At 50.5% G+C, this 26,004-nt stretch overlaps 2 protein-coding genes across 2 annotated transcripts in view; one reads left to right on the top strand and one right to left on the bottom strand.

Moving 5' to 3' along the window:
- The window catches only part of IGF2BP3 (insulin like growth factor 2 mRNA binding protein 3), a 101,854-nt gene extending 85,943 nt beyond the window's left edge, over positions 1–15,911 (top strand). The window contains exons 14-18 of the mRNA XM_044678857.1: positions 10,340–10,459; positions 12,613–12,687; positions 14,387–14,518; positions 15,357–15,470; positions 15,711–15,911. Of these exons, the coding sequence (XP_044534792.1) occupies positions 10,340–10,459; positions 12,613–12,687; positions 14,387–14,518; positions 15,357–15,470; positions 15,711–15,911 (642 nt within the window). The remainder of the gene's footprint in view (positions 1–10,339; positions 10,460–12,612; positions 12,688–14,386; positions 14,519–15,356; positions 15,471–15,710) is intronic.
- A 4,386-nt stretch (positions 15,912–20,297) lies between these two features.
- Positions 20,298–24,809, bottom strand: MALSU1 (mitochondrial assembly of ribosomal large subunit 1). The gene is made up of 4 exons (XM_044678098.1): positions 24,537–24,809; positions 22,772–22,950; positions 21,998–22,079; positions 20,298–20,501 (listed from the first exon to the last, which is right to left on the bottom strand). Exons 1-4 carry the CDS (start codon positions 24,748–24,750, stop codon positions 20,302–20,304), a joined length of 675 nt encoding a protein of 224 aa, XP_044534033.1. The 5' UTR covers positions 24,751–24,809; the 3' UTR covers positions 20,298–20,301.
- Positions 24,810–26,004: the final 1,195 nt, after the last annotated feature.

Genomic DNA, 26,004 nt, shown 5'->3' with positions numbered 1-26,004 from the left:
TTCATGAAGTCACTTTCCCATTTTTACCTTCTTTCTTCTTCATCCCTATCCCTTCTGCAAGAAAAAGACAATTTAAAGGACCCCCAAAGGCCCTTCTAAACTCATTTTCTATTGAAGGGTTTTGGGCATCAACTTTGGCCCTCAAAAAAGGGAGCGCCACTATCTAAAGAAATTAAGAATAACCTACCACAGGGAGGAACAAATGTGATTCAGTGTTGATCCATTAACGTTACAGAGCTTTGCATTGAATTTGCATGGATGCATGGATGGATGGATGGATGGGTGGATACTCTTCCCTGTCTTGTCCAACGGCCCTTGGGGCAGAAGGATAATGTGGGAGAATCCAACTGGCTTCCAAAATTAAGACACCTTTCCCCCATGAAAGATCTTCCCCCAAATGCAGACAAAAGATAGGTTAGCAGATGCTTTGACCTGGTGGTGGTGACTTCATTCCGCCCAAAAGGAAATCAGTGACTTGGAAAGACATCTTCTAACAGAATCCATCAGACTAGAGGGAAGTGTTCAGGGCGCCAGTGAGAGACTGGCAAGTAGAGTCATGTGGTGGAACAAAACTTGGGCCTTGGTTTGGGGGGAGGCGAGTGAGGGTGGTGCGCGGCTTTGAATGCTGTAGCACATAGAGCTTAGCTGTGTGAGACTGGGCTAGCCTACCTCAGATCTGGGGAATAATAGCTGTTGGGAAGAATCCAGGGAGCCAATCTAGGGAAAGGCCCCAGATGTGTCAGCGACTTATTCAAATGCATCCGAGCATTCAGGATTTAGGTCTCCTAAGACCTTGGGTGTACCTCCCTGGGAGATGTGAAGTTCCTTCTGGAAAAATTGTATACAAATGGGAATGGAGAATTCTGGTGAAAATTTATCTCTTCCCACCAACTTGCCTTTTTTGCAAATTGAGATTTTCCTCTCTTCTACTTTCTTTGAATAATACTAGTTAGCCAACCCATAGAGCACTCAAAGGTTCACAAAGTCCTTGGTTGCATTTTCTTTTTTTTAGAACCCTCACCTTCCATCTTGGAATCAATACCATGTTTGGGTTCCAAGGCAGAAGAGCAGTAAGGGCTAGCAATGGGGATGAAGTGACTTGCTCAGGGTCACACAGCTGGGAAGTGTCTGAGGCCAGATTAGAACTCTGGACCTCCTGTCTCCAGGCCTGACCACTGAGCCACCTAGCTGCCTCTCTGTTTTCTTGTTTTGAGGGCACCTCATCGGTGCTTCTCCTCACTGGGGATTTCTACTAGCTTCAAGAACTTTGGCCATGGAAAGGGTCAGTGAGAGACTTCCCTCGGCCCTCAGAAGGGGAAATGGGTCCTGAGAAGGGAAATGACTCCTAAGGTCTTGAGGGGGGTCCCAGCTAGAAAAGTGCTCCAGTACGTGGTTTCCTGTTTCCCTGTCCCGGCCCCTTCTGCTGCTTCTTGTGATTTTGAACGCAGGAAGATCATGCTTGAGTGGAGGGAGCCCTTTCCCCCCAAACTAAGGGGAAAGGTATAGACAGGAGAAGAAGAGAGCCGAGAAAGCTGTCTGTTTCTTAGTAGTGTGGCTAGCCTGGGAAGGCTCAGGAGCTCAGCTTGGAAGAGTTGGAGCTTCACCAAATCCCCATCCAACTCTCCAGGGCTCTCCAATTCCCCTTCCCCATTCTCCTTCAGAGCGCCACACACCCCTCCAACTGGCCACTGGGGACTGTTCCTTGGCATCCTGAGAGACCAGGATGGCCCTCTAGAAAGAGGACAGGACTTGGGTTCAAATCTGGGTCTGCCACTAGCTAGCTCGCTGACCTTGGCCATTTCCCCTTTCTGAACGCTGGTTTCCTCTTCTTTGAAGCCTTGGGGTTCTGATTAGGGGTCTGTCATTTTCCTTCTAGTTTGGAAATGTGTAACATGGCTGCCTTCAAGGGGAAAGAAAAGACTCTTCTAGGCTCCCAGGAGACAAGGGCAGAAACTCAGTTGCTTATGAATACAGCAACCAATGAACTAATAAGGGAGTGCTTGGAAGACAGCTGCAAGAGAAAGCCTGAGGGAGGGGTGTTTACTGAGCCTCCTAACTGAAGGGACTTTAAAGGCTCTCCCTGTCAAGCTGTGTGTTTTAAACAAAGATCAAATTAATAAGACCTTAGAATAATACATGGGAGTGGAAGCTTGGTGTGTTCTAATCTCTCTCACTCTCAGTCTAGGAACGAGCTTTCTGGGGCGGATTTCTTTTTCGAGCAGCAGTAAGGGGAAAGCTGGGGCCTCAGCCTGGCCGTCCAGCTGACGTGGCTGAGTTCTTCACACACGTGTCCCCAGAGAACCAAGCTTTCTTGGTGAGACCCACGACCTGAGTGGCATGGCCAAAATCAGTGGCTGAGCCTTGAAGAAGGGAGAATAAGGAAACAGAATATGCTATGAGCCGGGCTTTTTATAGCCTGCAGTGATTTGCCTGACTCTGCTTTGACACAGGAGGACCAGTTGCCCAAAGCAGATGAGGGATTTCTCCCTGAATAGCTTGGACTACGAGTGAGAGAATTGGAGACAGACTCCCCTCAGTAGCCTGCTTTCTTCCTTTAAGATGGAGAAAGCCAGAGAAAGCCTCCCCCTACCGCATCCCCCTTTATTTTTTTTTTTTGCCCCGGGCCTCACTGTCCACTGACAAACCTTAGGCCAGACCCCAATGCTGGGCGGCTCCAACGCCATCTCCCCCTGGGTTAGCCTTGGTAGTCCCAGCTTTTAAAGGCATCTCGAGCAGCTTAGCTTGGGTGGACAAAACCAGAACTTTAAAGCTAATGTTCATCTGGCCAGGAATCCATCTTGAGAAGTTATTTTAGCCTAAATTCTTTTGGGGGGAGGCCAGCCAAAGACAGCCCTCTCGGCTCTCGAGAGAGCCGTCACTCCATTAGCCTCATAATTCTTTTTGCCTCCTCCTGTATTTTTGACTTGCCCAACCTGGAAGTCAATCGTGTTTCCTTGATATTAAATATTTGTTGTTGCAAATTACCTTTAGCTTACCAGATTTCTGCACCCCCCACCCCATCCTCCCTCCCTCCTTCATAGGATCCTAGATGGATGTAGAGATTGGAAGGAACCTTAGAGGTGAATTAGGTTTTTTACTTCTAAGTATATAGGTAGAAACTTCATTTTTACTGATGAGGAAACTGAGGCAAAATGACGTGTTTAAAATGACATAGAAGCAGAGATGAAATTCAGACCCAGGTCAGCCTACTCCAGATGCGAGATGCTGCCCATGCACCATGCCATTGCCTTTCTCTTGTTTGGAAGCTTTATGACTTCCTTTGCATCTGCTCTCTTGCCCTGTCTTTGTCACCGCAAATATTCCCAGCATCCTTTACCTCACTATTCGATTGTCTCTGCCCACTCATACCCTCCCACCAATTCAAGGTCTGCCTCCTTTCCTACAACCAGCCAGATGGGTTTCCCCAGTGAAATGGCAAGTAGTCTTGAGTTTCTGCCTAGAGGCTGGCTTGCCCAGCTCTGAGCTGGCAGTATTTGGCATCCAAAAGTGACAGGAAATGTGGCTTCCAGAAATGTTCTAATGGGGGGTGGGGTTGTGGGGGAGAGGAAGGGACTGACAGCTGCAAAGAGAAAAGGAAGGAGGTTGGCATAACCCTGGGCACCAACCGCTGGTGCTGTGTTGGCACTGTCTGTCCAACCTAGCCTTTGGTACTGCTCTACAGTTGTATTCTTTCAGAGTTCCTTTCCTGAGTTCCTAGAAGGGAGGGGAAAAAAAAAAAGAAAGATGTCCAGTTAAGACTGGAGAAAGGGGAAAATGGGGAGGTGGGGAGAGGGGCTTTTCTGTAGGTACTTTTGCACTATATCTTCATCTCTTCCTTCAGTGGGGTTTTTAAGAGACAAAATGGATAGGGTGAATTGGGATGAGATTTTGAGTTTTTCTCAAGGATTAGTTAAGGCAAAGATGGTGGTAATTTTGCTTCATGTCCTCCCCTTTGGAGACATCCCATTCTATTCCTTAATCCACTCAAAGGCTGTTAACATGCCCCCTTTGTAATAGGCTTGCCAGCTTTAAGTGGGTAGCTTTGTTTTTGAACAAAGTTTTCTGTTGTTGGCTTTGGGGGTGGATAGAATGAGTCATTATTCCTTTTTTCTATCTTTTCCTGCTCTCTTTTTAATGACTTCAACATGATTTGGGTAAGACATAAAGCTGAGTTAACTAATCCCTCGATCTCAAACTCACATCCAGGTTGCTTCTGAAATCAGGGGGGTATCTTTTACAAGAGGAAGGGCTAGGTAGGCCACTTGCCAGGTGCCCAAAGGCTAGATCTAGTTGGCATGCGTGGCTTCTTTTCAGTATAGAATGTTGGGTTCTCTCCTCCACCAAAATAAATATGCAGAGCCCCAGTATTTGCTCATACTTGCATCTTTCATGATGGATGAATAGGAATTACTCGTTGGCAGACCTGCCATCAGGTGCTTTTGTGCTCCTGTTGTTAAAAGGGGTTCCATAAAATCTGCAGAGAAATCCTTAGGAACTTCTACAAACAGGGCATGCAAGAAGAGCTCAGACAAGAATATTTGGGCGGTGGCCCAAGACTGGGAAAATCCTCCTCCTCCTCCTCTTCCTTAGTGGCATGGCTTGAGGTAGTGGTAGGGGAGGGAAGAGAAGGTTTCAGGATTAGCATAGTGTTGACTTGCTCGAAGTAGATGAAAGAAAGGCCCAGTAACTGGCATTCTGCCCCTCCAGGTTGTGCACTTGGGCTTGGTCACGAAGGGTCCAAAGTTGAGATCCCTTAGCCCTCCTTCGAGGCAGGGAAGGTCAGTGGTCTGGTTCATCCGCCGGCCACTGGAGAGATTTGGCATGTGCTGGCAAAAGGCACATTAATAATTTACAGTTAAGAATGGGTCAGCCAACTGGACTCATGGGTGTTCCGACTGGTTAGCCGTAGCATTCTCCTGCCAGCAGAGCGATAGACTTGAGTAACTGGATTTCGATGAGGTTACTTGGTAAATATGGATTGAGAGCAGAGAAAGTAGGATGGCCTTAAGCAATGGGAGCCGGGTGAGTCACTCTGCTCCATTAGAGCTGCCAACTGGACCAGAGTGGCACAGATAGCCTTTCCCCAGGCCAGTGCCAGGGAGGCACCAGGTCACCTTATTTCCCGGTCCTCATAGGAACATATTTCCCTAAAAGGACTCCAGCCTCTCTTCTAAAATTGTCTAAAATCCTTTCTTAAGAAATGAGCTTCTAAGTGATATGTCGTTTGCCTTTTTTACAATAGTCTTTTATATCACTTGGCCAAAAAGTGACCGTCAGCCTCCAGATCTGATGGTGATAGTGTGATGCGAAGGACAAGCGTTCCATTTAGTGTGGAGGTCTTGGTAGGGGAGGGAAGGCTTCAGGATTAGCCTAGTGAAGACGGTTCACCTTCTACTTGGACCTAAGAAATCTGCCCAGGATACAAATGAGTCGATGGATCTTGGGATATTCCAAATTCTCTGTCCCTGGGCTTAAGGGAGGACTTCGCTTAGTCCTTCTGGCTCTTAAATGCCCTCTGATGTCTGAGTGCCCTGTGCTACGAGCCAAAGGATGGGCAGAATTAAGCGGTAGATTCCCCTGTTATAAACAGAAAGAACACCCTCTAGTATGGGACCTGAGCCACTGATCAATAATGGAGTCAATACAGTGGTTGGAAATGCGGGGCTAGCAAGCCATCTGATGGGGAAGCCCCAAAGATGGTCCCAGATCTGGCTTTACCTGGAATCCCCGAGCAAGCAGGTAGACAGACACCTTTATCGATTTGTGCGGGAGAGCAAAGAGGGCAGGGTTCAGTGCTCCGAGGGCCCCGAGGGCCGTGCCCTGCTTGGGAAAGGCTCCCCGGGGTCTCTGCCAAGTGGAATTTCAGGAAGCCTCTTAAGGGCTGCCATCAGATAAAAACACGAGGGCCCTGGCCTTGAGCTGCCCCCCTCGCCTCTTCCAGCAGGGCACCCTCCCCTTTCGGGTTCTTTCACCAGCCCCTCCTCCGCACCCCCTGCGGAAGAAAGAGCAGCCCCCTTGTTTCGGCCTTGTGGCAGAGGCCACGTGGACGCTCAAAGGTTTCGGGCTCCCTGCCAAGGGGAGATAAGAAATGCCCTCTGCACCGTTTCCTAGAAATCTCGGGGCAGTCCTAGAAAGTGTTTTTATAGTGTCTAGACGCCGGGCACTGTGCCTGCGCGGGTGCCAAAGGTTTCCGTAACCACAATTACTTTATTTCTTAGAGGGAGTCCCTGCGCCCTGCTTTCCGCGGGCTGTTTCAGGGTGCTTTTGGCCCTCGTCCTCTCTCTGCCAGGGGGCGTTCTAACAGAGAAAAGCACCCGCAGGGAGCAGCCTTGGCTCGGGGGTTCAGGGGGCCTTTGGAGTAAAGGAGAGCGAGCTGGGTGTGAGGAAGGGGTGTGTGTGTGCATGTTCGTGTGTCCCCCTTCCCTGCCCTCCTCCCCCCCTCCTCGCACCTCCTCAGCATCGCGGCGTCCGGACAGCGGGCAGGTAGGTATGGAGGTGAGCCCTCGCTGCCGCCCCGGAACAGCCGCCTTCGCTTGTCTGGCTTCGGCTGCCTCCTCTCTGCCTCCAGCGGGCCTGCCAGCTCTCTAACACGCTTTCCTAGCTCTAAAGGCCTTCAGGACCGTCATAACATGGCCAGAGACCCAGAGAGAGACACAGACAAAACGTTTTGTTTTCTGCTATGTGAAACGTGTGTGTGTGTCTCTTTGGGGTTTCTGCACAACTTTCTCTGCCGGGGGTCTTGGCGTGGGTGCGCACGCGCTGCTGCTTGGTGGCCCCGCCCACCGCCGCCCGGGGGCCTCTGCGCGGCTTCCGCCTGCCTGGCTCGAAGACTGGATCGGTCCGCCCTCCTCCGACCGCCGGTGCAGGGACAGGAGGAAGCCGAGATGCCGTCCCGGAAGGCTCCAGAAGCGGGAAGGTCTAGACTGCTGGGCCGCCGGAAGAGGAGTGCTTGGAAGGCCTCTGGAACGACCTCCTTCTCGATGCATCCTGGGCGCTTGCCGGCTCCCGCCTCCTGCCTCGTCCCCTCCCTAACAGCGTTGCGTTCCAGGTTCGTCCTGCACGCCGGAGAATTCTGCGTGGTTCGACCATCTCGGGACCCCCTCGGAAGCCTCTCGGAAGCCTCCTCTGAGCCCTTCTTTGCCGAGGCTCCGGGCATCGTGCCACAGTCAGCAGAATCCTGCTTCCCTCCGCCCTCCTGGCCCCTCCCCCTCCGAATGCGCTGTGGCATGCGTGTGCGTGTTTACGTGTTTGTGCGTGTGTGTACACATACGATCCTTGTTTTATCCCTAGGAAGAGCAGATCCCTGGCAGCAGTGCTGACGGGCCCCACGAAGAATGGTCCATATTGACAGCTGGGACAGGGTCCAGAAAATCAGTCTTTAGGCCTCCGTATCTCCTCGAGTTCTAGCTTAGGTCATTAAAAGAATTCTTTTGAATTTAAAGAAGTAGGAAGTTTGGGGGGAAATTTTTCTCCCACTGAGTCTGTCCGATGTCCGCCCAAGCCCATATAGCTTGGCTTAGAAGGACGCCATTAAATAGCCTTTTGGCAAAATGGCGCTCCAACATGTCTCCTGGATAAAAGTAAAGAAGTGCAGGTGAACAGGGACTAGAAGGGGAAATTAGCTGAGAGAAGAACTATGTTTGATTTAAGTCCTCCTGTGGAGAACCCAATCCCGAGCTTACCCACCAAGTTTGGGGGTTCCCCAGTGAGATGCAGAAGCAGCATCTGGCTAGAAAGGAAGTAACAGATGGAAATTGGCCTCCCCGAGATTCCTGGAAAGTCCTATGACTAAGCTGCCTCCACTGGAGGTTTGGTTTGTTTTTCAAGGCTTCTGCGAAGTTGATTTTTGGGGAGGAGTGAACGTAGGCTGGTCTAGCAATCCTGCTGATCTCATGGATTCTCCTGCCCAAATCTTTGGAACTCTTTGTCAGTCCTTGGGCCTTGCCAGGGAGAAAGTCATTCATTCCGCATGTGGGTGGGTCCGTTCCTTTGTGGGTGAGTTTGGGGGGGTGGGCGGGGCTTGAAGAAACACTAGCGTGTGTGGATTTCTATTCTCCTGAGTAAGCGTGGACCTCTGGATTCACTTTCTAGTGAGTGACTTTTCTGCAAGGCCACAAAATAAGTCCCTGAAGGAGCATCCCCAGTTCCTCAAAACTTGAAGTAGACGAAGCCCACTAGTTTAACACCTGGGAAAGAAAGTAGTTTGGAAAAAGATGGCTGAACTCAGTGGAAAACAATGGCCAGTATTGGTTCAAGAGTGAAACACTCTTCTCTAGGCTGTCCCTTGTCTCGTAACAGGAGAGGCGGCCATTTCATCAGAATGATGGGGGTCTGAGGGTCCTAGATGTTGTCAGATCAGGTTGGTGGGGCCTTTGTTTTGCTAAATTGTGCTATCTTGGGATGGGGGGAGTATCTGCCATTTAAAAAAACCTCAAAAACAGTCATCACAGGAATTCGGAGCACTCCGTTTACCAAAATCTAGGTAAATATGGCGAGTTGTTGACCGGCATTCCCACAGTTGTCTTCTCATCCGTTGGTGGGCTTAATGAAGTGGCTTGGCCTGGCCAGTGGGAATGGAGGTAGTCTTAATATCCGCCCACTTTGGAACAGAAAATGAGATGACTCCTGAGAAGGGCACACTTTCTCAAGAGAAGCATTCCTATACCATGAGGTAGCTGGCTTATAAAGGTCTTTATTTTAATGGAGTAGAACAAGTTAATGTCTTTTAAAATGTAGACTATGGACATCCACTAGATTTTGTTTGAAAATGGAGACTATCTAAGAGGGATCAATAATATATGATTTCACAAACCCAAGAGAGGTCCAGCTGTGGGTGTCCTTCACCTGGTCTCTGGAATTGTGCCTAATCTCAAAAACATAATTACCTAAGTTTCTCGGTTTAATGAATCCAAGCGAACTGAAAATGAAATGGGCACGTTGAGTGTGTTCCCCGAGAACTCCCCTTGCATGGAGAGCTGACCCGAGCCCAGCTGATCCAGTTATGGGTCCATAAATTTGAAAATAAACAGAGAGAACCTTTTCCAGGAACAGAGCTCCTCTGAATTGCTCTTTGTGTAAATGTCATGCCCGCTGGGTCGCACCATGTCCTTCAGCCATGCAGGCGGGCTCGAGTGACTGCCAGGAAGGAGACAGGGAGCCCGGGATTTGTTTGGGATGGGAGGCTGAACAAGTACTTGGTGGAATGGAAGCAGGAGGCAAGCCATGGGAACGAGCCTGAAATTGGGGCAGGGAGGCTATTCAGTCTGAAAAAGGGACTCTTGGGTGAGGGGTAGGACAGCCCTTTCCAGACTTTCGGGTTTATTCAGATGCAAGCTCATGGCAAGGAGAGAGCCCGGAGGTGTTCTGGGCAATGGCTCCCAGAGGCTGCTTTGCTTCGGGCACAGCTCCAAGTCTTCTGCAGCTTTTGTCTAGTCAATAGAGTCCCAGAGACTTTGGCCACAAGTTTGGAGAAGATGCTTGCTGCCTGTGTGGCCATCTCTGGTAGGAGAGCGGGAAGGCAGTGGCGCTCTTCATGGTTGTGGCATCTCTACTGTGGCTCGTCCGAGTGCAGCCTAGCATTTAATTTGCTAGTCTTTGGGAAGGCTGCCAGTTCTCCCAACTGTTAGATAATCTTACATGAGAGGGCTCATTGGCAGTTTTAAACTGGGCTGTTTATCATTCCAGATCACTCCTACACAAAGGAAGCTATAAAATTTATGAAACTCTTAAGGGTTGTTATGCAATTTGCGTGCCGAGTTCAATGTAATTTACCTTGGGAATGGAGTTGGGGGGGGGGTAGGAATCTAGAAATAGTTCACTTATTTAACCTTTAACTTGGTTAATTTTGCCCTCCTGCAGGCTTTCTTGAAGCTGCCAAAGCAGTGTGTAGGCAATTTTCATCTCGAAGTTATAGCAATATTGTCAAAGTATAAAAAGAACGTCTTTAACGCACCAAACAAAACCCCCACAATCTCTTAGACGGAGAGTCTGATCATGATGGCCAGAGTGGTGCTCTTGGACATCCAAAGTAGACTGAAGTGTCTGATTCTCATGGAGGCCAGAGGCGGGGAAGGGGAATTCTTTTCAGAATAAACTCTGGTTTCTGAGGTTCCTCTATGACTCATTTTGAGATCACAAAATTTATTTTTAAATGTTTTTATGTTTCTTAAGAACCTACTATGTGCAAGGCACTTTGGCTAGGCACTGAGGTTTCAGAAGTGTCATTTAAAAAACCAATGTTCTTGAGATGTGAACTAATTCACTCATGATTCCCTCCTGAATCTCCGGCTAGTCTCAGTCCTCAGCAGGTGTGATTCCATATTCTTTCTTCCTCTTCTAGCAACAGGCTGAAACTGAGACCGTTCACCTGTTCATCCCAGCCATGGCTGTGGGAGCCATCATTGGCAAGATGGGCCAGCATATCAAGCAGCTCTCTCGCTTTGCAGGAGCTTCCATCAAGGTATTTACCGGGTCTTGGATGTAATGTCTGTAGGCAGGACTGGGCCGGGGGGAGAGGACGTGCCCCCTTCCACTCTGCTTTGATAGTTACAGGCAGACAACTGAGCCTTGTGGTCAGAACCAACTTTCCCTGGCAATTTGGTGCCCTCGACTGTTCAGGGAAAAAGAGAACCCTTTTTGTCTACTTTTCCTTGACTTATATCAAGTCAAAACTGGCAAAAAGGCCCATCAATTTAGGTTTATTGAAGAGAAAAACCTTCCTGAGGATGAGGATCCCCCAACAGAGAAATCTCTGGGTCCCACCCCCCCGCCCCGTTAGAGGTCTTTGACCAGATGGGATGAGCAGCTCATCCCACCTGGGGTTGTCATGTGGGCAAGGGGAGGATTCTTGGGCAGCTTTGGGCTGCCTCCAGCCTAGAGGGCTTCTTACCTCTCTGAAATGAGTAAAGAGCTACAAGAACTGAGTTGATCTCTTTAAAAAAACAACAAAATGGCTCCACTCATGCCCCTCTGCATCCAAGAACTGGGGTTCTACTGATCAGGCTCTCCCTTGATTTGTTTCTTAATGAGGAGTGCAAGGAGCCATGAATTACCAGGAAGCAGTGAACTGGCCTGTTTAAAGGCCAAATAATTAGGTTTGTGCCTGACATCAATTGGGGAAACTCTTGGTGATGTGAGTCATGCCTTTGAATTTGCTGCCTGTGGCACTAACATGCGCCCCCCATCCCCACCCCGTGAAGTGGCTTCCCAGAGCTGAAGTCAGACTCCCCTTTCCCAGACTGAGGCATGGAGAATGGTTCTTCCCTACCCTCTCCTTTTGCCTGGTATGCCTGCTAGCGAGCTACCTTGTCCCTCTCCTCCTTTGGCCAGGCTCACCCAGACTTTCTACATGGCAGACACTTTTTTTTTAAACTGAAAGGGCTTTAGCTTCAGAAGCATTCCCTAAGTGGCACCACATGGCTTCTTTCTGTAAAATACGCAGCAAGGAGTTTGGGTGAAACTAGCCAAGCATCCAAAGGGAAATTTGGTGATGGTGCGTGTTTCTCATCTTTAAAATGTTAGCATGAGGTCCATGATATCCACCATTAATTATTTAAATGTCTGCTTTTATTTTATTGGTATTAAAGGTAGCTTCATAGAAGATAATACAATAATCCAGTTTTTTCAGGCTTTGGCAGCTGATTTACATGGGACTGAAGTCTACACAGTACTTTACATGACTTATCCCATCTGAGCCTCACAATAATGATGAAGGAAGTACTGTGGGTATTATCATCCCCATTTTATAGATGATAAAATCGAGGCTTGGCAAAGTTAAATGATTTGCTCCAAGGTCATATTGTTAGAGGCATGTTCTGAACATAAGCCATCTACTACCCCAAATGGCCTCCTAACTGATAATCAGTACATATCAAATGATACAATAGAAAACCCACATTGTACTGGGTTTCCACTTTACCCAACAAGATTGATTCTTATTGGAGGGCTCTCTAAAAGTGAGTCAAGACTCATTTTCTTGAGGTAGACTTGACCTCAGTTGGATTAGACCTCTTTGGTCTCTTTTAGTTAGTCACCAAGTATTTATTAAGTCCTTACAGTGTGCCAAGCAGCTGTCACCTCCTGTGACACACCGTTTTCTAGAAGATAAATCTGATTTAAAAGTGAGAGTCACTTTCCCTTGCCTGGAGGAAACAATTGCTAAACCACCAGATAATAAGAATTATTTTCAATGTGGTTTGCTTTCATCTTGATAGCATGGCTAACAACGAGGCCAGTCTATGTATAATCCAGAAAGTGCTTTCCTTCTTTGAATCAGCAAATTGAGTCTCAGAGGAAGGGGAAATGTGCTAAAAATGAGCTTTATCTCAAAACAGAATGGGATATCTTGGAAAATGCCGATTTATTGTTCACTCCAAGTCTTCAAGAGAAGACTCTTAGTTTGTTCAGAGACAGGCTAGTTGAGTTGGCCATTTGGGTGGTCCAGTTCTCTGGGACTAAATTGGAAGCCTTCCTTTGACCCTTACAAATACCACTCAGGCTCCTTCCTTCAACGTTTCCTTTTCCCCATTCATCTCAACGTCCACTTCGCTGCATCATCACGATATCATGGAAATCGATACACTTCTCTGTGCTGATGAAGTGTTTGTGTTGTAGATTGCCCCGCCTGAGACCCCGGATGCCAAGGAGAGAATGGTGATCATCACTGGGCCCCCAGAAGCCCAGTTTAAGGTATGATCTACCCAGACAGAATGACCCTGGTTAGGTGGTGTAAATGTTAAAGAGAACAATGGTTATATTTGAGTAATACTGGGAATCCATTTTCCTGAGGCCAGTGTTTGATTATATGAGCACAATTGAAGTTTTCCCCAAAATAACTCATTGAAATTCATCTCTTTATGCTCAAGATAATAAAATAAACTTGAAAGGAAAAAATATTTTTCTTTAAGATGTTTTCAAATCTGCTTTTGTATTTCTTTTTTAAATTCCTTGCCTTCTAGAGATGCCATGGTTATCACTGGGCTTGGGCTGTTAAGAACCATAGGGGATTCATTTATGCCTAGCTTTTCAGACCTCCTTCTGAGGAAATCCCTCATCTTTGGCAAATGGATTCATTTCCTCCTGCCTTTGGTGGCCCTAGATGTGCCTGCTGTCTCCATTAGTCTTACTCTGACAGGCTGATAGAATAATTCTTCGCCCCTGCCTTTAACCTTTGCTTTCTCCAATATGGAACTCTTGTATTTGCAACCAAACCAGCCCTTTTGGCTAAAATGCTGAGGGTGGTATATTGCCTTTTGATTATTTATCTCTTGCTAAGATTTTGCTCATTCCTGATGTTGAGTATGACAGATCTTTGCCTGCCATTATGAAATTTTTGTTCTGTCAGGAGATGCCCCAACTGTGTTCCTGGCCTTTGTTCTAGCCCATAAAATTTACCATCCCTTGAGCTACAAATGTCAAGAAGGGCTGAACTGGCTAAATCTGGGCACAGGCTCCTGTTTATGTCTACAGAAGGTCATCCTTTTGTCCTGTCGTACTTGGGAAGGAAGGCATACTGTCTTTTCTTGGGTTAAAGCCTGGCTACTCCCATGTCCAGAAACTTTCAGAGTGGACAAAATAGAGTAAATGGAAACAGCCTTCCTCCTTCCTGTAATCCCCTAATGTAGAATTAGAACTAGGCTTGCAGGGCTGTGGATGTTAGTTGACTGGGTCTTTCATCATTCTCTTTTCTTCAGTACAACTGGCTGGTAATAGGGGTGATGAGGAAATGCCAGCATAGGTTCACCTGTACAGGTGTCCTCTTGCTTTCTGTAGGGTGTGCTCTTTCCTATGATTGATGCCTTTGGCTCTCTCTTGGAAATGGATAAGGAGTATGAGCTGACTTCATCAGAGTCTGATACTATTTTAGAAAACAACCTAGCTTGGCCTGACAAATGGCAGTTTCTTACCAAGTGAGAAATCAGACCTGTCCTTGGGTTCCTAACTGGTCCAAGAAGAGGGCATCTCCACTGAAAGGCCAGGTGGTTTGTTGCCCAGCCTGGTTGGGCTCTGATAGGGTGATGTGCCAGCCCTGAGAAAATGTGCTCAACTGTTTGTCAGCTGCTTGGAACCCCACAGGGCTTCCTTCACCTTTGAGGCTGAAATGCAGACAACAGATTTTCCTTAAGTGATCATGACAAGTTATTCTAATTTGCTGCAAGTGCCAAGAGGTGCCCTGGATCCCCTGTTGCTTCAGTCACCCAGTTACTTTCAGATCAGGGGCCTGGCCTTCCCCTGGCTACCTGCTCCCCATCTTCCAAGTCAATGAAGGGGTCCTCCAAAGGCAGGGACAAGATGGTAGGGTGATGAGGTCACTGGAGTTGTCTTAGCAAGTTTGTTGAACCTGCCTGTTGCTCCCTTGTGATCGTGGGGTCTGTATTTGTATCTCCAGGCTCAAGGAAGGATCTATGGAAAGCTCAAGGAAGAGAACTTCTTTGGCCCCAAGGAAGAAGTGAAGCTGGAGGCCCAAATTAAAGTGCCCTCCTATGCGGCGGGGAGAGTCATTGGCAAAGGAGGAAAAACGGCAAGTGTCTTAGTAAAACCTTTGCACTCCTGTGAAAGAGGAGGAGCCAAAGTGCTTCAGAGGGTTGAGTTGGGGCCCATGTGTGGCCACATGCCCAAAGGCACAGCCTCGGGCTCAAACCACAGACAGCCTGGCATCTTCCTGTGAGTGGTGGCACAGGCTCTTGGCTCCTGCCGAGTCTGCTCCCTTAGTGTGTGTGTCTTTCACCATCCCAGACGAGGATTTTGTAAATACTCTCTCATTGGGCAGAGGGGTGAGAAAACATTGTATTTGAGGTATTACTTTGGCACCTCAAATGTCTGTTATTTACTGAGGCGCTCAGTTGCCTTAAACGCTCGAAGTGTATTAAGATCCATTCAGATTACGCACGTTCTGGCCATCTTGGCTTACCTACCTGAGTTTGGGGAGGTCGCCTTTTTTTCTTTTCTTGCTTGTAAGTACTATTAATGCTGCCCTGGAAAGATGCCTTTTTACAGTGTCTCAGAGACCTCTGATTTTCTTTAGCATGGCAGCTCCCTTCTCCAGTATAAATGGAGACCCCAATATGACTTTGAAAACCGATATGGCCAAAAATCCATCGCCATCCTGTCATCCCGGGGGGGTGGTGAGCTTTCTGAAACTTAGGCTGGCCTTGAGATAACCCAGTTACCGGACTCTAAGTCTTCCCAGCTTGGGCCAGACCTCCCCAAGTTCGTGCTCCACTCGGCCTTCAGGAGCCCAGTCAGTCGCTCACACACCATGGTGAGGGAGCAGAATAGGATGGGCCACGCTCTGAGGACTAGATTCCCCACTCTAGGAAGGGGACATCCCCGAGAATCACTTGAACGCTTGTTTGCAGGTGAACGAGCTGCAGAATTTGACCAGTGCTGAGGTGGTGGTTCCTCGGGACCAGATCCCCGATGAGAACGATGAGGTGATTGTGAAGATAACTGGCCATTTCTACGCGTGCCAGGTAAGTGGTGGCAGACCTTGGTCTCTCTGACGTCCTCGTGCATGTGCCTCGGTGTGAGCCTGGCTCTGACCTCCAGAGGACAGTCCTGCAGAGCGGGTTTCTAGAGGTCCTTCTAGAGTCCTCGCTCTTCCCCCGACCTCCTCTTTACGCTCCTGTAGAGCAGGAGAGGCGGAGGGATGGCTGGCAGAGCCTTTCCCCAGCTCTGACCCATGTTCTTTACAAGGCTTTGTCCTCTTACAGCTCGCCCAGAGAAAGATCCAAGAGATTCTGGCACAGGTTAAAAGGCAGCAGCAGATGCAGCAGCAGAAGAATGCCAATGCTGCTGCCGCCGCCGCCGCCGCTGCCGCCGCCGCTTCGGCCGCTGCTGCCACTGGCGGCGGCGGCGGTGCCTCTGCCGCTGTCCCTGGGACAAGCGGCCAGCCTCAGGCCAGGCGCAAGTAGAGAGGTTAAGGAAACGGCCCATCTCAACAAAAGATGCCAAACCAAAGACGAGACTAAATATAATAGATGGGTGAGGAAACACCTATCCCTAAATCATTAATTAGAAGTCCCACCTACCAAAAGCTTATTTGAAGACCAGGCAAAATTTGAATTCGTGATTTACAAATTATATACGTAATGTCCTCTCAAGTTTCCGGAACCTGGCTTTCCTAAAGAACCAACACGAACAACGACTCGGCTATGGTTGATGACGATGACAACTCCAATACCAAGAACAAACACCTTGAGTCATTTCCCTTGTGTTCTATTCTTGAAATTTGTTGTAAAAGTGACTTGATGTTTATTGTGTGTGATATTCTCCTACCATTTTAGATGTTGGTTAAATTTAAGCTTTGTGTTCTCACGTTACCAACTTGAACAGAGAGAAAGAAAGGCATTGCTATTTACCCATTGCTCATGAAAATAAGCCGGTGGTATGATTGGTGGACTAGTAGTATATCCAGTAAATTGTCAACAAGTATAATTAAATATTAGATGTATGTACCCCAAGCCAGTGGCATTTTTTAAGAAATTTGGTTGCATTTTTACCAAGGGAAATGTTGAGTGGTATTGGCCAGGACGCGGAAAGAAGAATATGCATTTTACAAAACTACCTCAGACGTAGAGAGCACTTCCCAAAAAAAACAAAAAAACAAACAAAAAAAAACAAACAAAAAAAAAATCCTTTCCTTTCTTTTGGTAATTTGGACGCTTGATAAAACAAAAAGTCCCAGAATTTTTTTTTTTAAACAAAGCAGATTTAAAAATCTGATGGGCCCACCGAAGCAAGATGAGATGATTTTATTGGGCACAGAGCACATAGTGCTCTGAGCTGGTGGTTGATGGGAATAAAATTGGAAAACCCAACCTGGGGCCTTCAGAGGCTCCTGCCACCCAAATTGCCAAACATAGTCAATGCTCCAAGATCCTGAACAATGCCAATAGGAGAGCAGCAATGCCACTTGTATTTTTTTCTTTTTTAAGACGGGATTGATTGAGAAGAATCGGCCCTGTTCTGGGGAACAGAACTAAGATGCTGGGGGAGGGGGGGATCAAGCCAACCTAGTCGCTGGAGACTGACCTGTTTGCGCTCCTGGATTCGATGCATGAACGTTCCCTTTGTGCCTCTGACCATCACTGCCTAGAGAAAAAATGCTTCAGTGATCCATGCAGTCCGTGTGGGTGTTCATTGTGTTCAGAGCAAGCTTCCTCCTCAGTGCTGTAGGCCATGTAACTGTCGGACCATTTCTCTGCTTGTCACGCTTTAGCTGTCACAACTGTTCTCACCACACCAGGGGCAGGCCAGGTCAAAGAGCATCCAGCCACGGTCACGGGCCACACTAAACCACCTTAAAAGTCTAAAAAGGAACTAAACAAGGCCAAGAGCCCCAAAGTGTTAAAAACGCACCTAAAACAAAGCCTCCTAGTCTGGCGTAAAGATAAACAATAGCGGGGTTTAGACACGGTCTGCAACCAACCAGCTGAAACTAAATTAGTCAAAAGACAGGGACGTAGAAAAGCTTCTAAATTTTTCTCCAATTTCTAAATGTAATTTAAAAAAAAAAAAAATGATTGTGCTACTACGCATTCAAGTTTCTCCAATAAACTTCAATCTACCTCAGTTTGTGAAATGTGGTGGCAACACTTGGTGTGCGTGGGTGTGCCTGGGTGTGTGTGTCCATGCGTGTGGGTGTCTGAGCGTGCGCGTGGATGGGAGCCTCTGAGCCCTCTCCTAGGACGTCTTTGTGTATGGAGGTTCCAATTACCAAGGACCAGCTACAGAGCTTGGTTGGTCTCCCTCTTAGAATCATCTTAAAAGGAGGCATTTCTGCCCAGAAAACACCCCTCTCTCCCTGCGCCCCCCCACTCACTCCTCTCTCGCTCCAAGAAAAAAAAAAAAAAGGATCATTATGCAGCTTAGATAATTCTGAAAACCATCATTTCCCTCCATTTTCTTTCCTGATTGACTTTTAAGTGCCACTTGGTAGAGAAATACCACCTCTCTTCCCTTCCTCTGGACCACTAGCGAGCTGTCTGTCACCTGATGTTGAGAAACCTTTTTTCTTCAAAGGAATTGAAAGAGTCCCAAGCTAGCAATTTGACTGTCCATGACTTTGCATCCCTAAATGAACTGTTTGAAGAGGGACTTTCTTTTTAGTGCTAGTCTGTCATTTCTCTTTTACTCTCGCCCAATGCCGTCATGTTTTCAGTTTAGATCTGGTCATGGGAGTCTCTGAGACGAGTTAGGAAAGCTGCAGATGAGCCCAGGAGTGCCCCCCTTGCCCACCCCATCCCCAGGGCAGGCTCCCTCTTAACGTGCCCTGGGGAAGCTCAAGGTGTCAGGTGCCCCTTGCTTAGCAGGAACAAGGTATTTTTTCAGTTTCTTGTACTCAGTTTGTGTTTTCATTTTGAGCCTCCTAAAGGAAGCCGAATGGTCTAGTGAAGCTCTGAGCACCGCTTCTCTGTCTGAGGTTCAGGGGGGCCCCACAGAGGCTCTGAGCCAGACCCCTTCACTGGCCGAGGGCAGGTGGGTCCCAGCCCTCCTTAGGTGCAGGGCCTCCTCTACCAATGCCTCCAGGGTGCCTTTTTCTTCCCTCCCACCATGGCTCATGGTGTGTGTGTAACTCTGGTGTGAAAGTTGACAGATCTGAATGCCAGCAGGGACTTTTTTTTTTTTAAAGCCCAAAATTACTTTTAAAACGCCAAGATGAACTAGCACACTTGTAGCTGTATAAAGATTCCATCGCTGGTATTCTAACTGGTTAAGGGAAAAGGAAGGGCTTTTTTTGAGGCAGAGGAAGCCCAAATTGTGGACCAATGTCTCCAGCTTGTGCCCACTCTGTTCTGCTAAGCACAAGCCCCTTCCATTTAGGGAAGAGAGCTTTGTGGCTCTGAGTAACTAGAGACCTGGCCCTTGTTTCTGCCTGAGTGCCAATGGGATCTCTAACCTTATAATGACACGCACCTTCTTCCAGAAATGCCTAGATTTGTCTATTCATCTTGGTAGAAGGAAAAGTGAAGACTCTGGATAAAAATTCCCTTTCTATGACTTTATAGCCTCAAAGAAATTCTGAGCTCATTGAGGCTTTGAGATCATTTCTAGGGTTTTCAAACTCAAACTTGAGGACTAATATCAAGCTGGTTTGTGGCAGCCTTGCTTCAGAATATCCCAGAACCCTCCTCCCATCTCATTCTGCTAACCCATTACTAGTTAAACTGCTTCCTGAAGCCAAGCATTATTACTGCTGTAGGGGAGGGTGGGAAATCTAATTAGCATCAAGCAGAGTTTGGCATTTTATTTTAGAGCATTGATGAATGTCTTGTAAGCCCAGGTTTTACTTAAACTTGTTAAATAGGTCAACTCAATGGGAGAAGAGAAACTAAGGCAATGATTCACTAAGGGCTGCTTCCTACCCCATACAGTTTCCATCTTTAAGTTTGCTCTCTTGAAGGCTCTTAATTTCTACATTAGACTATTATTCTCTATTGAATTCTGCTTTTTTATATTTGATTATTGCCAGTCCTGCCTCTACAGAGTATCGAATTTTGTGGCTCTTTGGTTAGCCGATGACAAATGTTATTCCAGAGTCGCCAAACTGAGTGCCACCGAATTCACTTTTTTCCTTGAATTGGCAGTTACTTGCCTCTAAAATCAATAATGCTTCAATTCCAGCAGTATCAATGGGGCAGGGCATTCAGAGTGGGTAAACAGAGCGACTCTAAATCCAGAACCTTAAATTCAGGGGCAGTGGCTGAGCTCTCCTGTAAAGTGGAAATTAAGAACCAATCATCCTTTCATTCTTTTCTCACTTCCTGTTTTGGTCACGTCAAAGATAGAAACAGTGCATAAGCCGAGTCACCTATTTTCCACCTGGAGGTTTTCTACTCTCCCCCCAATAACAATGAAGGCCCAGGTAGACAAGCCCCATTGAAGACATTCCAGGAATAAAAAGGGCCTTTCTGAACCATGCTAAGCTGAAGCCATCCCCTCCCTTAAACATTCCACTCTCTAAAAGGGATTTCCTTCAACCATAGAGAAGTCAGGAAACTCGTCCATAAAGATCTTATTTAGGACCCCATCGGTGTCCCTGGACTCAGGTTAGAAGCCATGAGAGTACCCGGCTGAGTCCAGGGAGACCTTCTTGTAGGGGTGACTCGTCCGGAAGACCAGGCTAGCTAGTTCCTAAAGGATCTCCACTGCCTTCAAGGCTGGGCTCTCTTCCACCCTGGCAGGCCCTGAGCCCGAGGCCCCAAGGGGTTCTCACGGGACTCAGAAGCTTGAGCGTCTTTGCAGATTAACTCACTGCAAATCAAAACCAAAATAAAGCGCTCAGACCTGGGAATTTCCCATTCAAAGCTCTCCATTTATTTTCTCTGATGGAGGGAACGCTGAAGGCTCCCCTTCTGGACTAAATCCAAGGATGAAGTCTTCGGGCAACGCTTCCGGGGCAATCTGAGCTAACTGGTCGTCCCAAGGGCCCAGAGTCCACAACTTCTCCAGTTCATAGGTTTCTCGAGTCCCCGGAAGCATCAGATGAAGCACCGTGCAGCCTGCCGGGGAGGAGAGAATCACAGTGGGCAGAAGTCCCCCATCTGTAACCCGGAGGGTTTCCCAGTTAGACTGTGGAGGCTGTCCAGGTTAGGCGGGGATGCAGGTCTAAGACCTTCCCGTCAGGGCCCACAGAAAGTCCCTTTCCAACCCCAAAAGACTGAGAGTGGAGGGACAAGGTCAGTCATCCTGGCTCTTCAGGGACCAGCCAAGCCTCTTCCCAAGCCTGTGCAGATCATTCTCCTGCTAGAAATGACTCAAACTCCCACCAAGCAAACCCCCACATAAAAAAGAGCCGGGCAGGCGTTGGCGCGGGGTGGATATGTTGGCACACACACCAGTTCATTTCTGTAGCTAATGGGGCCTTCCCTTTCCTGCTGGGGAACCTGAGAGGCCGATGGGTCGCGGACGCAGCCCTCCGGACCACATTTTCCTCTCTCTCAGCTCAGGCGCCTCCTTTGCCAAAACCAGCCAGCAGACCAGGCATCCCCCCAGGCGGCTGCCCCTGGGGCAGTGCCCAATTCTGACCCTTAGTCTGAAAGGAGAGAAGAGCTTTCCATGTCACCCCTTTGAACAGCTCCCTTTCCCCTGGGAAACAAACAGGAGGGTTCTGGAAACAGCGAAGGGCCTGGCTGGCCCAGCAGAGGGGACCGAGCACCCGACAGACGAGGCCAGGGCCTTCTCCCTTTCCCTCTCCCTGCAGGGGGGCCCCCATTCCTGTCAGAACTGAACTGGCCAGCTCCGCTGCTCCCTGGGGTTGAGCCAGGCCCCTCGGTCCTCGCCCCCCTCCTGCACTAACACTCCTGGAGTCCACCTAAGCCCCTGCCCAGGCAGGGCCTTGCAGGGTCCTTCCCTAGTGACCCGCTGAGCATCTCCGCCCCAGGGGAGTCTACACCCGCCCTGTTAGAGCCCCCAGTCTGCCAGGCTCCAGTCTGGAGTTTTGACCTCCTGGCTCCCTGCCCCTCTCTGGTCAGGGGAGTCCCCGAGTCTTAGAGCCAGAAGGTCCCCAAGGCCTCTCCATCAGTGCTCAGTACACACTGCCCGCAGGCTCCCTTCTGAAGGGCTCATCCACACCCCAGGTCTAGGCCAGGCTCCCCCGCTGGCTCCGTGTCTGCACCACCCCATACATCCCATCTCCGCCCTCGTGATGCGGCTGCTTCCATCCTCTGCCCCCTCCAGCCGCATGCCGCCCCCTCCCGCAGTGAAGCTCGCCACCTTGCATGTTGCAGGCTTCTCGGTCTTTGTGGAACGAAGGGCGACAGCTCCCTCCTCAGCATCTGGGCCAAACGTGGGGGGGCGGGTTGGGGCCGGGTAGGGGGGGGGCAGGCAGACCCTAAAGGGCTGTTAACGTTTCCAAGATGTCGGTCCAAGCTGCTACTCTCAAAGGCCCGCTTCTGGCCATGGAAAAGTGCCCCAAAGAAGTTCGCAGCCCGCGCTGAGACTCTTTTGCTCTTGTCCCCCAAACCCCGCCCCCGTGTCCCCGAGCCCCAGAACTCACCGAAGTCCACACACAGCCAGTCCTCCGAGTCCTTCCCTTCAATCCGCGCGAAAGCCTCACTCGGGGATTTCAGGAATTTATGCTGGAACCAAAGGGCCGCATTAGCACCGAGCCCCCATTCCCTATCCAACGCCCGCCACAGGGCTGTGGGTGCTGGAGGAAAGGGAGCCCACCCGGAGCCCTGAAGGACAGCCCCAGGGGCCACCTCCCCCGGCCCCTCTCTCCCCCCTGCAGCACCGCCCTACTCGGCCCCTCTAGGGACCCCCATCATCATCTCCCAACCTGTGAAGGGCTGGGACCAAGTGCAGAGCTGAGTTCTGATTCGCTCTAAGCCCTTTCCCAGGGGACAGAGGACCCTCGGCGGTGTCCCGAGGTACCCATTGGCCCAGGCACTTCAGAGCAGGGCGTCCACCCAGAGCTCCCCGGAGTCGTGCGCCTCCCCCCCGTCACTTCTGCCAACAGCCTCACTCCCATCCAAAAGGGGACAGACCCCGTGGGCGTTGGGGGACCCCTTCTTAGCTCAGGCTCTCCCCAGGCAGCTTCACCAAGTGTCTCCCCCCCCAATAAAGGCAACATTCAAGCCGCCCCCTCTGAGCTCTGTCCCCAGCAGCACTGACAGGGCTTTAGGGAGTTGGGACACCCCATTTCACCGGGCCTCGGTGGGGCACCCAGGAAGCCCTCTTGGCCGGGCAGCGGGGCAGTCCTTTGGGTGGGTGCTCATCTCCTGGGCCTGGGGAAGGTGGGCAGCGGCGCTCCGGACACCATCCGCCTTACCGTTTTCACGAGGTACTGGGCCACAGCCTGGAGGTGTCTGGTGGAGGTCCCACTGGCGACCACAAAGTAATCCACGTACTTCAGGGCGGGGGAGACCTGGATCACACAAATGTCCCGTGCGTTCTCCTGCCTCAGGAGGGACACGAGCAGGTCGATGTCGAATCTGGGGCCCACATGAGCTGGAACACAGACCGGGCTCGTCACTTCTCTTCCACCCCCAAATTGCAATTCTGCTGCGTGACCCGCTGGGGCCGGGGTTGGGACGTCCCCCCCAGATCCACTCTCTCCCCTGGGGGAGCCCAGAGCCCCCAAGGATTCCAGGACGCCAGATGGCATCAGGAAGCTCCCCAAATACCCAAGCCTAGGGCAGCTGGGACTCATTAAACACCCCTCAGGCTGGCAGGAACCCCCCCAGCCCTGGCCCTCCACCTCCCCTGAATAGATTCCATCCACACCCTGGTTGGGGGGGGGGAATAAAAGTCAAGATGCCACCCTGGTCTTCCAGGAGCTCACATTGACCCAGAGATCACCAGGACACCCCAGGAATGACACAGGCAATAAACAAGCATGGGGGGAGGGTGACACCGGCTAGGGACACCCAGGCACCCCTCAGGGGTATAAGGGCCAAAGGAGGGATCCAGAGAGGCCCCAAGCAAGGTCCTCTGTCCCAGGTGGATAGGAGCCAAGGGGCTGAATTTTCCCTGAAGTCAATCCAAGGAGCACCCCGGAAACCCTGGGCTCCGAGGGGTTGGGACTAGACTTGAGGATCCCGGAGACCAGAGCCCAGAGTTGGGGGGGGGTCCCAGAGGTCCCTCGGCCCCCATCCCTCCTCCAGTGGATGAGCCACAGGGAGGCCCAGCCCAAAGACTCACAGATGGCATCTGAACCTGGGTCCTGCCTCTAGGGCAGCCCATTTCCCACTGTACCACTCGGGCAAAGTGAGCCCAGAAAAGCCGGCCTGAGAAGCGCTGGATCCCAGCAATCTGCCTAAAAGTCAATCGTTCCAAAAGAAGGGAGGATAAAGGGCTGAAATATAGAGGGAGGGGGCAGATGGGAGGCGCAGAGGACAGAGAAGCACAGGAGGAGGGCCTGGGTTCAAATTTGGCCTCAGACACTGGCCAGCCACTTCCCCCGCACTGCCTCGCCCTTACTTCTCTCGGGACTGGGAGCTGATAGCCAGGGTCCATTCTAGGACTGGAAACACGAAGCGCCTCCCTGGCCCAGACCCCCTGCTGTGGGAAGGCTCCCCCCACAAAGATCGACTTCTGTTTGATCCACACCCAGCCCCCAGGACAACCCCATTCTACTGGGGCGGGGAGTGAGGGACGCAAGTGAGGCTGGGTAGGGGTCGGGGCTGGACTTGCACTCGGGGCTTCATGGCCTCCAAGGACACGCAGTCCGGAAGGACCAGAGGCCGGGAAGCCCCGAATTCAAGTTCTTCCTCCGATGGCCCGGTTAGGAGCCTCAGTTTCTCCATCCTTGAAATAGGGAGAGTGCCCGTGGTGCTACCTGCACAGGCCCGGCTAACACTAATTAGGCGCCTGCTAAGTGCTAGGCTGAACCATCATAGAGGCTTCGGGGCCGTTTCTGCACTCCCCACGTGCTCCCCCCTAAACGGGCCCATCTCGCGGACGAACACACTAAGGCTAGTAGCAGTTCCGGCACATACGGCCCCCAACCCACCCCGTCTCCTCTACTCTAAGAGGGGGCATGGCCGCGACAGGAAGGGGCGGGCCCCAGCCCGAAATCGGGCCCCGCCCCGTACCTGCCGCGGCCCGCTCCGCCGGGGCGCCAGCCTCGTTCAGCTGCACTGCTCTCCAGAGGCCGCGCGCCCCCGCCGCTAGGTCGAGGACCGAGCCGGGCAGCCTCTGCGCCTGCGCGAAGGGCCTCGCGCCTGGCCAGCCCGCGCCAACGCGGGGCTGCAGGAGCGGCAGGAGGCGCCCCCAGGATCGTGCCCCCAGTCTCAGACCCGGACCCATCACTGCGCGTGCGCACGCCGGTGGTGTCTCACGTGAGCCTCCTCGAGCGCCCGCCCCTCCCCGCCTTCGCGGGGGAACCGAGATTCGGCGGCCTGAGATTGGTCGCCGCAGTGGCGTGACGTCAACGGCGGCACCTCTGCAGTTCCGGCGGGAGCCGTGCGCTAGTGCGCGCGGCAGCGCTGCTCGGGGGCGCGCCTCGGGCAGGCAGAGGAAGGAGATTGCGTCATCTGGCCGCTGGCGGGCTCTGAGGTTGCTGCGGGGAGGAGCCCGACTCAGACACCTCCCTCCCCATTTTATTAAGCCTTTTTTAACCCTTCTCTTCTGCCCCAGTGACTACTCCAGGCCATGACTATTGGCCAGAGTCCCCCAGCTAGGAAGTATCTGAAGCAAGATTTGAACCCAGAACCTCCCTCTCTAAGCCCGACTTTCCATCCACTCAGCCTCCCAACTGTCCCTATTGAACACTTATTAAGCACCTCCTGTGTGTCAGGGTCTCTGCTAGGATCAGGAAGAGAAGAAGCATTTAGATGGCACCTTCTGTATACCAGAACTCACTGGGTGCCAAGCACTTCCTAGTTGAACAGCTGGGGAAACCGAGGCAGGCAGATGCCAGGCACTTGCCTGAACTCCTAGGCACAAGGTACAAGGACAGAAGTGAGCCACTTCCTTTATCAAAACTCATTTCCTACCTCCAAGCATTTTCCGTGGCCAGCCCCGCTCTGCACTGGCCTCTGCTTCCCAGGCTCCCTCCTCTCATAGAGGACTTCTCATTCCCCTGCTTCTGTCTTGTGTGGACTGGGAGCTCCTGGGGGCCATCCTCAGTGGATGGAAGGCTTTAAACCAATCAACACACTGTTCCGGGCCTGGGTACTGGGTGCTGGAGGTACAAAGACTGGGGAGAATCCCTTAAAAAAAAAAAATAGGGCAGCTGGGGGGCTCAGTGGATGGAGAGCCAGGCCTACAGATGGGAGGTCCTAGGTTCAAATCCGGCCTCAGACACTTCCCAGCTGTGTGACCCTGGACAAGTCACTTGATCCCCATTGCCCACCCTTACCAATCTTCCACCTATGAGACAATACACAGAAGTTAAGGGTTTAAAATAAAACAAACAAACAAAAAAAACTCTTATCTTCCATCTAAGAATGAATTCCGGGTATTGGTTCCAAGGCAGAAGAGCAGAAAGGGGGTGTGGGGGGGGGGTTAAGTGACTTGCCCAGGGTCATACAGCTAGGAGGTATCTGAGGTCACGTTTGA

The sequence above is a fragment of the Gracilinanus agilis genome, chromosome 5 (assembly GCF_016433145.1).
Source record: "Gracilinanus agilis isolate LMUSP501 chromosome 5, AgileGrace, whole genome shotgun sequence".
Taxonomy (NCBI): Eukaryota; Metazoa; Chordata; class Mammalia; order Didelphimorphia; family Didelphidae; genus Gracilinanus; species Gracilinanus agilis.
Note: the sequence above shows the minus strand (reverse complement) of the source record. Positions and strands in the feature narration are given on the sequence as shown.